Below are 12,067 nucleotides of genomic sequence, written 5' to 3'. Positions count from 1 at the left end.
AACTGTGAGAAATACATTTCTATTATTTACAAGCCACCCAGTCTTTGGTATTTTGTTACAGTAGCCAGAATGGACTAAGACAGATCCTTTGCCCGGTTTTAAAGTGGGCTGTTTTTTTATTGTTGAGTTGTAAGAGTTCTTTGTATGTTTTGACTTTAAATCCTTTTTAAGATGTATTATTTGTACATATCTTTCCCCTAGTCCATGGGTTGACATTTTTGATGGTTTATTTTTCAGCACAGAAGTTTTTGATTTTAATTGTCTACTTAATCTACTTTTCCTTTTCTCACTTGTGCTTTTGGTGGTGGTATATCTAAAAAAGGCCTGTGTCTGCAAGGTCATGAATATTTACTCCTATTCTAAGACTTCTACAGTTTTAGCTCTTACATTTAGATCTATAATCCATTTTGAGTTCATTTTTATGTATAATTTGAGGAAGTGATCCATCTTTGCCTTTTTTTTTTTGTTTTGCATGTTGCTCCAGTGGTCCCAGCACCCTTTGTTGGAAAGACTATTCTTTAGGTCTTAGACTATTCTTTAGGTCTGTTTTAGCCTATTGTTGGGTTGATCCCTTTATCATTATATAATGCCTTTCTTTGTCTCTTTCCACACTCTTTTGTTTTAATGTCTATTTTCTGTCTGATAGAAGTAAAAGGCGAAGGATTTATACAATCTGAAGAGAAACCAGAGTATTATTTTTTTGTCTAACATAAGTATTGCTACCCTATTTGCTTTTGTTTGTTTTGTTTGTTTCCATTTGCACACATATCTTTTTCCAGCCCTTCACTTTCATTCTCTGTTTATCTTTAGGTCTAAAATGAGTCTCTTGTAGGCAGCAAAGAGATGGGTCTTTTTTTTTTTTTTTTTAATCCATTCTGTCATCCTCTCCTTTTGATTAGGGCATTTAGTCCATTTACATTTAAAGTCATTATTGACAGGTATGTACTTACTGCCATTTTAATTGTTTTCTGGTTTGTTTTCATAGTTCTCTATTCCTTTCTTCTTTTCCGGCTCTCTTCCTTGTGGTTTGAGGGTTTTCTTTAGTTTTTATGCTTAGATTCCTTTCTCTCTCTCTTTTTTTTTTTTTTAATATTATAGGTGTTTGATTTGTGACTACCATGGGGTACATGGAGAGTGTTAATATTGGCTCCCCCAAGTGTCCAGCTATCTAGGCTAGGGGAAGAGAAGAAAACCAGTGCCTGCCAGCACTTTTGTTCCCAGAGAAGTCTGCAGATCTCTGCCCCTTTGGTACATGTCCTAAAATTAGTTAACAAATCTCCTTCACATATACCCCAGGCACTTTTCAAACTGCTGCTGCTTTGCTGTGTCCCCAGCAAGTTACTTAGCATGCTGGCTCTTTAAAGGTGGGGACTCAGCTTCCTATCATCCTCTGGCTCTCCTGGAGTTAAGTGCTGCTGATTTTCAAAGCCAGAAGTTATGGGGACTTTGCTTCTCAGTGCAGGTACCTAGTATGGGGTCCGATCCCCTCCTTCCTCCCCCATGCTTATGATGCTCCTCCCACTTGTACTTAGATGTACTGGAAGTATGGTTCCCGACTGCCCTGCTGCCCCTTTTTGATATGGACTTCTCTCTACAACTAGCTTTGGAAGATCTGTTTCACCAGTCTCCAGGTCATTTTCAGTTAGTTCAACAGATGTAGCTGTTGCTTCAATTTGTCTGTGGGACAAAGTAAACTCAAGATCCGTCTACTCTGCCATCTTCCCTCCTTTTTCTTTAATAATTTTCACCAATTATGGTTGTTTTGCTAGGAAGCGGGTCTCTGAAAATCCTCTTCCAGAAGTCATTGAGAAGTCGTACCATTCTAAAAGTCATCACCCACTTAATTGTTCTCTTTTAATGTCATTTACATGCCAATTCTTCATTTAAAGCAGCCAATCAAGGCATTCTTGAGAAATAAGGCCATTCTTGAAAATGCTAAATTTTATTTTCATCATAAATTATAGAATATTTTGAAACACTTGTGCATTTCAAGAGAGGTGGGAAATAACTAAAGAAATAGCAACACTATCATTTTCTAACATGAAATTTCAAGGCTACTTGGCTATTTAAAAAAAACATAAAAACATCTGAACTGAAACCACAACAAACAAAAACGACAAAAACAGCTTATAATGTACTTAACTATAATTTTATGACTAGCATTTTCAAGGGAAACAATCCAAATAGCAAAATATTAATAGAGTTTTTGAAAAGGACAATCTAATAAAAGATTAAAAGTGAACTGTTCCCTTTCTCTTCCAAGGAGCCACTGTTAGTAGTAGTTTTAGACCTTTTTATTTCATATATTCAAAACACAGATATGTATTTTGGGGTTGATTTTTCCAAAGAAAAAAAAGAAAGAAGATCATACACTGTTCTGAAACCTGCCCTTTTTCACTCAATATATGATGGGCATTCATCCTTTCAGACACCTGTATGCAAATGACCCTTATACTTTTTCTTGGCTGCCAACATTTCATAATATGGATTTATCTCAATTCTCCTGTTAGGTATTTATGTGAAGTTTTTAAAACAAATAATCATACAGTAAGCATCACTGTACAGAAAGCTTTGCATATGCTTTCTATAGAACAGAGCTGTGTTACTGTGATTGCTGAGTTTAAGGATATCCACATATTAAATATGGATAATATAGTCCACATTGTTCTCCAGAAGTATATCATTTGCACTTCTAACAGTGTATCAAAGTGTTTTTTCCTTCATATCCTCAAAAAGACTGGATTTTAATTATTAAGATCTTTTGCCATCCTGATGTAACTAAGTTTGTATTTTTCCTTTTTTAACAAAAGAACTTGATATTTCATTAAATAAAGAGATTGAGCATTTTTTCATATTTGTGTTAGGAACTGAATTATATCTCCTCAAAATTCATATGTTTGAAGCTCTAACCCCCAATGTGGCTATATTTGAAGATAGGGTCTTTAAAGAGGTAATTAAGGTTAAATGAGGTCATAGAGTGGGAACCTAATCCAACATAACTGGTGTCCTCATAAGAAGGGAAAAAGACACCAGGGGGATGCACATGTACACAGAGAAAAGGCCAACTGCAAGCCAAGGAGGGAGGCCCTGGGAGAAACCAACCTTGCTCACACCAGTTCCAGACTGTGAGGAATGAATTTCTGTTGCTGAAGCCACCCAGTCTGTGGTATTGTTATAGTAGCCCTGGCAAACTAATATAAACTATGCAATGTTTCTTCCATGAACTGTCTACTGATGTCATTTGTTCATTCATCTCCTGGGTTGTGTCGTCTTATTGACTTAAATGACTATGGAACAGTGAATGATACAACTTTTTAAATGCTCTGTAAAAATATGTTCTAAATACAAAAGACTGAAAATGAAACCAGAATCTTTGAGGTTAGTATCCATGTAATTAAAATTATGATCTTATACCAACACATCCAAATTACTCTTAAACTATATAGAATTTACTCTCCAGGGCACCTTGGTGGCTCAGTAGGTTAAGGATTCAACTCTTGATTTCAGCTCAGGTTATGTATGATCTCACAGTTTGTGAGTTTGAGCCCGGTGTCAGGCTCCGCGCTCACAGTGCAGAACCTGCTTGGGATTCTCTCTCTCCCTCTCTCTCTGCCCCTCCCCTACTCACACATGCACTTGCTCATTCACTCTCTCAAAATAAATTAAAAAAAAAAAAAAAAAAAAGAATTTACTCTCCAAATACCTAACCAATTGGCATTTGACAGAAAAATCACAAAACACTCTTCAACTCCCTGATGCAGTTAAATGGGTCAGTACAAGAGCAAATCAATTTGATCTAAAGTGGCAAGATTTTTGAAAGAAATAATAAAAACATATGAAAAATTTTAAAGTAAAGCAGAATAATTTGTTTCTCTCATCTCAATTTTTTACCTCAGTAGTCTATTCTTCTTTATTGTTTTTAAAATTTTTTAATGTTTATTTTTATTTTTGACAGGGACACCGCATGAATGGGAGAGAGGGAGACACAGAATCTGAAGCAGGCTCCAGGCTTTGAGCTGTCAGTACAGAGCCTAACGTGGGGCTCAAACTCATGGACTGCAAGATCATGACCTGAGCTGAAGTCGGACGCTTAAACGACTGATCCACCCAGGCACCCATTATTCTTCGTTATTGTTAAATAGTATTTTACTGTATGGATTGTACCACAATTTGTTTATTTATTCACCTATGAAAAGATATATGGGTTATTTCCAGTTTGAGTCTTTTATGTCTTTAATTCTAATTTACTTACTAAAATTCCTCCATGAGACATACAAAGGTTCTCCTGGTTCCTGATGAAGGTTGATATTATCCCATAATAGCTGAATATACACAAGTTTGCTATCCTGGGACAGAGATGACAGAGGAAGCTAAAAGAGATCAATAGAAAGTATTAGTACTCTAAGCATAATAATTACCAGTGGATCTAGCAAAGCTTGGTTATATAAAAGCGTTCTTTTGAAACTGTGGACCTAAAATTCTAAGCAAAAAATTTTGATTTTTATTTGTATTGATACATATTCCTACTTTCTGAGGTGCAGATTTTTCATTCCTACTTCCACAGATTGCAAAGACAACTTGGTAACTGGCACAGTGGCCACATGAAAGATTAGTCACCATTAGAACAAATTTTAAGGTAGAGAAAGTACAATAGTTTCTACTATCTTGTGCTGTTACTTAAAATAAATGAGTCAAAATAGAGTGTAATACTTTAAGAAAATATTTTCTTGTGCCCCTGGTGTGTGTTGGGGTGTCTCTAATCAATATTATAAATGAAGGAACTCTAGGAGCCCACTATCTCCAATGGAATCGGGCATCCCAGCCCAAGTGCAGTAAGGGCTTTAAAGTCAGACAGCCAGACTGTGGTCTTGGCTCCCCGTCACGTAGCAGGTGTGTGACCCTGTGGAAATTACTTAACTTCTCCAACTTTTAATTATATCACCTGAAAAACATGCATAAGGAGTCCTTTAAAATAAAGTTGTTGTGAGAAGGTCAACTGGTGATATGATAGTTCAGAATAAAAGCTACCTTTTCTAGCCACCTTTGCAAACTAGGTATGACCATATAACTAAGTTTAGGCCAAACAGATACATAGAGAAATGTTATGTACAACTCCAGGAACCATCCCTACAGAAAGAAGACACATTCTTCTCCATTCATTTTTATCCTTACTGCTGGCTGGAATATGGACATGTTGGCTAGAAATAGAGAGGCCATCCTGGACCAGGTATAGAACTTGGAAATGGAGGTTATACACAGCTGACCAAAAAGACAGAAGGATCTCAGGTCCCTAAGACTACATCATCCCAGGACCACCTTCCCAAACTTTGACGTGAGAGAGAAATAACGTACATCTCGTTAAGGCACTGTTGTTGTACACTTGTTACTCTGAAGTTAAGCCTCATTCTAACCAACACCAACGTAGTACAAGTATAGAAGTTGGTACCCTACCTGTACACCTCCATTACAATGTTCAGATGTGAGGATAAGTCCTGGCAAGTTACTAGGAAGGTCCAAACGTCTGAAATACCAAACGAGGTTCCAGAAAATGATTGGATGTTTATTGATGAAAGAGGATGTGTGAATCACTTGATCACCTTCATTTTCTAGCAAAGATTCAAGTTCTTTACGAAGCACTAGAGGACTCAAGTAGGGCACAGAAACAGGGGGAGGATTGGGTCTTTTTCCTAAAGGATCCTTTAAAAAATAAAAATACAGAAAGAAGTGAATATTATCTATTCTGTGTATGTTTAAGAGTACTTCTCAAGGAGATTATGCTCTATCCTTTCAAAATCAGTTACTTCAGAACCATTGCTACATGCAGTATACGCTAATGAAAACCTAAAAAAAGAAAAGAAAGTACTTAATCATAAATGCCCTTACGTTAAATGATTACAAAAGAAGATAATCCAGAGACAGACCCTAAACATACAGAGTTTCTCTATCAGATTGATTTTTTTTTCCTTTTCAACTTTTACCAAAAAAATACTACATTTCAGGGATGCCTGGGTGGCTCAGTTGGTTAAGCATCCGATTCTTGATTTCAGTTCAGGTCATGGTTGTGAGACTGAGCTCTGCATCAGGCTCTGTGTTGAGCATGGAGCCTGCTTGGGATTCTCTCTTTCCCTCTGCTGCTCTCCTGCTAGTGTGTGTTCTTGCACACACATGCTCTCTCTCAAAAACAAAACAGAAAGAAATACTACATTTCAGATATTTATGATTATTCCAAAAAAAAAAAAAAAGTTGACTCTATCTTCTTCCTACAATCTAAATAGATGGGGTAATTTTTGTGTTAATATTATTTGATGACTCCTTTTAGAGTGCTTTCATATTTGATTGCAACAGCTAAAGAGCAGTCTTACAAACAAAGGAAAACGATGCCAATTCAGACTTTCTAAGTTGTGCAAATTATAATCAGAATAAAATGCTTATGACCAACTCATTAATGGGTACCCCTAGTGCCCAGGCTGTGGTCTCCAAATACCATTTCCTCAAAAATGAACCAGAGCTTCTTAGAGAAATGGCTGATTCTAGGTCTAGAGAAAGAAATATTAACATGAGCATGAAACATCTTGTCATATAAGAAAGCAAAGAAGCTTTGTAAAAAAATTAGAAAAAGGCTGCTAGAGATGTGTCAAAAGAACTAAAACACCAACCTGTAGAGGCTTCTAGCTGATCAAAGATGGATGATATATTAATAAGGACAACAACAGCAATGGATGTAAACCTATTTAAATTAGTGAGCTCATAATGATACTCTATTCCTCCAAATTAATTCATCACCTTAGAGGATGCTAGGAATCCAACCTGTTATTTTGAAAACTGGTAAGTAAAAGGAAAAATATTTGTCCCACCTTTCCAAAATAAACTGCATTTTTGGAAAAGCGAACAGAAAACATGGAGGATGTTTCTCTTTACAGATGTATCCAACATATATAAAGACAATTAGACTACCAGCCTTGAAAGCTGGAAATGAATAATCTGATGTAGGCAATGAGGCATTAATCGCTACTAGCATCACAAAGAAAGTTCATGTCTTCTATTGAGGGACATTCTACCACTGCAATTGTCTTACAAAAATAAACAACCAAACAAAAACCTGAATGTGATCAAGCTTCTAGATATAATTTACCAATTTATAGCGTCATAATCAACAAATACAGTTGCAAGGCTAAAAAAGAGGGTCTACAGATGTAAAATGACTAAAAAACAGATCAACCAATTGGTAATGCATAGATGTTATTTGATCCTCATTCTTCAAACTACAGAAGACACACGTACTTCACATTTTTAAAATAGAAATTTGAACAGAGATTGAATAATTTGATTTTTTTGGTTGTATAGTGGCATGTATTTTTCAGAGTCCTTATCTCTTAGGAACTACATACTGAAATATTTACAAATGGAATATATGATACTTGAAATTTATTTCGGAATAATCTAGGAAAGAAGTGAATAAGGATATACATAAAAGAAGAATGGCCATAAGTTGAAAATTACTGAAGCCAGATGATGGGTCAAAGGGACTCCATATATATACTCCTTTTATTTTTGAATGTACTTGAAATCTTAAAAAGCTGTTAGTCTAGGGGCACCTGGGTGGTTCAGTCAGTTGAGCATCTGACTCTTGGTTTTGGCTCAGGTCATGGTCTCACAGTTCGTGAAATTGAGCCTGGCATGCAGCTCTGCGTGGAGCCTGCTTGGGATTCTTTCTTTCCCTCTCTCTCTGCCCATAACCACCCCCCCCCCACCATTCTCTCATTCTCTCTCAAAATAAATAAAAATTTAAATAAATAAAAATCAATCAATCAAAAAATAAAAAGTTCTTAGTCTCTTTATCTTATCACTTATGGTTAAAGAAAAGCTACTAAAGATGGATTATGTGCTATTCTAATAAATACTTTCATGAACACACAGAAAATTATGATGTTGTTACCTACCACAACTTCCTGCAGACTGTTGGGAAGACTGACTGTTGAAATGCCATGAAACGGTCGCTGGGAAAAGTCAATATTTTGCAAGGGACCCCCAACACTGTGGCTTCGCGTCAAAGATACATTTCGCTTTGATAAACTATTAGGCACAGATGAAATTTTCATGGTTTGGACTTCTCCACTGGCTTTCTTTATTTCATCACTTAAAAAACATGAGGAAGAAATGCTGTATTTGTGCTGTAATACAATCTCAATTTGTATACCTAGAGTATTTTCTACAGTGAACTCTGAGTCTAACTGAATATATCGGAGAAGAATCAGTACCACCTTATAAGATTAAATTTTCTTCAGGCATTTCTGTAAAAGTGGTCAGGAGAACAGGATGGGATGGATAATTCTGGTGACAGATGGGAAGAAGAGGACAAAGGGTAGACAATAGATATTCTTTTTAAAAGATTAAGTGCCCATTCACAGTTGGTTTATTCAAACATTATTTCCTCTTTATTAAACAAAATCACCTAGAATTATCCTGCGTCCAACTAGATATTACAGATGAGTATTTAACCTCTACCAGGCCAAGATCCACCTAAGGGCAGAAACTAGATCTTACTTTTTTATTTTTAGTGCTTAGCATAATGCTCAGCATACAACAGGCTCTGAATAAACGTCCGATTCAATCAGTATTTAAGAGGAAGCGGTGTATTTCACAGTAAAGAAAATATGTCTCTGGAAACTGGTACTAAATACTTTTTACTACAGAGAAGTTCATTCTGTAAAAGGACACTGTAAAACATTAAACATAGTTTCAAAAACGATTGATCATCACATTTGTTTATTAGATACTTAAACAATGTATTGTAGTAAAAAGTTAATATTAAATTTTTTAAATGCCAGAACTTAGAGGCTCCTAGCTGGCTCAGTCAGTATAGTGTGCAGCTCTTGATCTTGGGGTCATGAGTTTGAGCCCCAAGTTGGGTGTAGAGATTACTTAAATGAATAAATAAATAAAAACTTAAAAATAAATTAAATAAATAAAATGCCAGAACTTACGCCTACATAAGGCTGTCTTTAAAGATGGAATTTTTACAAGGGTACCCAATTTATAATGAAGAGCTCTCTGTACCCTAGAGTACCTTGATTCAATTGCAGAGGTTGTCTCTTCAGTTATGGTCTGGTTTTGTTTGGGGAAATCCATAAAGTTGATCAAGTCAGGTTCTGCTGAAGCGGACACAGGTTTGTGCTCTGAAGGTTCGCTTGCCAATGGAATGCTGCCACTTTGTAAACTGTCACCAGAGGTGCTTGGTTTCAGGAAAAAGCTAAATAGGGAGCAATCCAGAAAAAGTCTTTAAAAATCCTAGAATCCTCTAAATTTCGTATTTAGAATCACTTTATGGTAAAGGAGTCACTGAGGAATTTTACAATCCATAGAAGTATCATCTATTTCAAACACACACACACACAGCCCCCCCACCCCATTCTCTCTTCCTCTCTTGTCGTAAACTTTTTTAAATGAAAAAGGTCTCAAAGTCATTACAGTTCAATGCAACATCCTTTCAGAATTGAGAACCATTAAAGAAAGCTATGAAGGAATATGGAAAACAAAATATTTCATTAATTTTCTGAGTTAAAGAAGAAAAAGAGCAGCAATGGCATTTTATCACATATTAACCTACAATTGTTTATAATATCCTCCCCCCATAAATATGCATTTTGTCTCTAGTCATTTCTTTCCCCCTTTATTCATTATTTTGTTTTCGTCTTCTCGTCTTATCTCTATCCATCTCTTTCTGGGTGGGGATGGGGTGAGTGTTGGGCCTTGCAAGGGACATTAAGAGAACTTCCTGAGGCTGTATTAATATTTTGTACTTGATAAAGGTTTGGTGTGCACAAACATATACATTCAATTTTCTTTTGAATTTTTTTAAATGTTTATTTATTTTTGAGGGAGACAGAGAGAGAGAGAAAGAGTGCGTGCAGGAGGGGGACAGAGAGAGAGGTGGGAGGAGGGTGCACGGATAGAGAATCCAAAGTGGGCTCTGTGCTGACAGCAGCGAGCCCAATGTGGGGCTTGAACTCATGGACTGCGAGATCATCACCCAAGCCAAAGTCGGATGCTCAACCAACTGAGCCACCCAGGTTCCCCCACATTCAATTTTCAAATGGTACATTTTAAATTTGTAGATTTTCTTATATACAACTTTATTGCAAAAGAAAAAACTGTAAACAAATATTGAACTTTAGTTAATATGTATGCTCAAGTCTTTGGGGGAGAAGTGTATTAATAATGTCTACACCTTCTTTCAAATGAATAGAAACATAAGAAAAATTGGTGGATCGATGGAGGGATAGACAGTTGATAAAGAAAGTACAATAAAATAGTAATACAGAGATGGATATTTGGGTGTCACTGTAAAAAAAAGTCTTTTAACTTCACAGCAAGTTTGAAATTCTCCATAATGACATATTTGGGGGTGGAAATCAATAATGCTCCTTTACACTCACTTAGAAAATATAAAATAAGGTACTTAACACAATAGCTTAAGAAGCACAATTAACACAACAAAAAAGTATAAGACTAGGGAGAATAATTTAAGACCCTATTAAAAGGACACAAAGGATAATCTAAAAAAATGGAGATATATACATACCATGCTCAAAGATAAGAGAATAACACTAAAAACGTCCATTTTCCCCAAATAAATCTATACAGCTAATGCTGCAATCCCAGTGAAAACTCCAGTTGGGACTTTTTCGGGGAGGAGGGCAAACTAAAGTTGCTCTAAGCAAAATTAATAATTAAAACTCCATGATGGGGAGCTTCCCTTATCAATCAGACACGACACAAACAGTACTGACAAAAAACAACAGGGAACACAGAACCAGGGTGAGGTGTGCATGGGAACTTGAAATGTGATAAAGGTGCTGCTACCTATCAATGAAGAAAGGATGGAAAACCAGCTTATTACATGGAGAAAAAGAAAGTTGTATCCCTACCATCATACACAAACACAAAGGTGGACTCCAGATGGATTAAAGAACTAAATATCAGAGGTAAAATATACAGCTAACAAAAGAAACTTTAAGAGAAAATCTTCATGTCCTACAGATGGCAAACAACTTTTAAAACAAGGCTCCAAAATGGGGCGCCTGGGTGGTTCAGTTGGTTAAGCGTCCGACTTCGGTTCAGGTCATGATCTCGTGGTTCACGGGTTCAAGCCCCATGTCAGGCTCTGTGCTGACAGCTCACAGCCTGGAGCCTGCTTTGTGGATTCTGTCTCCCTCTCTCTCTCTGCCCCTCCCCTGCTCGTACTCTGTCTCTCTCTCTCTGTCTCTCTGTCTCTCTCTCTCTCAAAAATAAATAAAACATTTAAAAACAAAAACAAAAACAAGGCTCCAAAAGCACAAATCATAAGGTGGAAAATTAATGGATAATGACATCAAAACACATTACTTTAAGGAATTAGTATCAAGAATATTCAAGACAGACATCCACAAGAAAAAGAAAGCTAATATAAAAATGGACAAGGTATAAACAGGTAATTCATAGAAAATGCTGGAGGAGTGTCTGGGCGGCTCAGTCAGTAAAGCATCCGATTCTTGATTTCAGCTCAAGTCATGATCTCATTGTATGTGAGATTGAGCCCCATGTCAGGCTCTGTACTGATAGCAGGAACCTGCTTGGGATCCTCTCTCTCACCCGTCTCTCTGCCCCTCCCCTGCTCTCTCTCAAAATAAATAAATAAACTTTAAAAAAAAATAAAAGAAAATGTTGGAATAATTCACAAGTATATGAAGAGATAAACTCACTAATATTCAGAAAAATTCCAACAAAAACAAGATACCACTTTATACTCATTAGAAGACAAAGACCAGAAGAAATGATAATACCAAATGCTGGTAAGGATATACAGAAATGAGAATTCTTGGGCACTAACAGTGGGGGTGTTGTCATGTGGTAAGCAATCTTCCACTGTTTATTCAAATCATGCATGAAAATGACCTAATGACTTCACTCCTAAGACTACTATTCTTCACAAGTTTAGAGAGATATATTTTACAGTGCACTGCATCACTGCAGTGATATTTATAGTAACACAATACTGGAAGCAACTGAAACAACAACAGGATATTGG

The 12,067-nt window shown here is 36.3% G+C and overlaps 1 protein-coding gene across 4 annotated transcripts in view; it reads right to left on the bottom strand.

Moving 5' to 3' along the window:
- The window catches only part of DENND4C (DENN domain containing 4C), a 123,215-nt gene that overhangs the window by 7,687 nt on the left and 103,461 nt on the right, over positions 1 to 12,067 (bottom strand). For all 4 annotated transcript variants that reach the window (XM_043566157.1, XM_043566159.1, XM_043566158.1 and 1 more), the window contains 4 exons: positions 9,068 to 9,250; positions 7,941 to 8,136; positions 5,452 to 5,697; positions 4,253 to 4,370 (listed from right to left, as the gene is read on the bottom strand). In XM_043566157.1, coding sequence (XP_043422092.1) covers positions 4,253 to 4,370; positions 5,452 to 5,697; positions 7,941 to 8,136; positions 9,068 to 9,250 — 743 coding nt within the window. The remainder of the gene's footprint in view (positions 1 to 4,252; positions 4,371 to 5,451; positions 5,698 to 7,940; positions 8,137 to 9,067; positions 9,251 to 12,067) is intronic.

The sequence above is a fragment of the Prionailurus bengalensis genome, chromosome D4, assembly GCF_016509475.1.
Source record: "Prionailurus bengalensis isolate Pbe53 chromosome D4, Fcat_Pben_1.1_paternal_pri, whole genome shotgun sequence".
Taxonomy (NCBI): Eukaryota; Metazoa; Chordata; class Mammalia; order Carnivora; family Felidae; genus Prionailurus; species Prionailurus bengalensis.
This window is presented reverse-complemented; position numbering and strand designations above follow the sequence as displayed.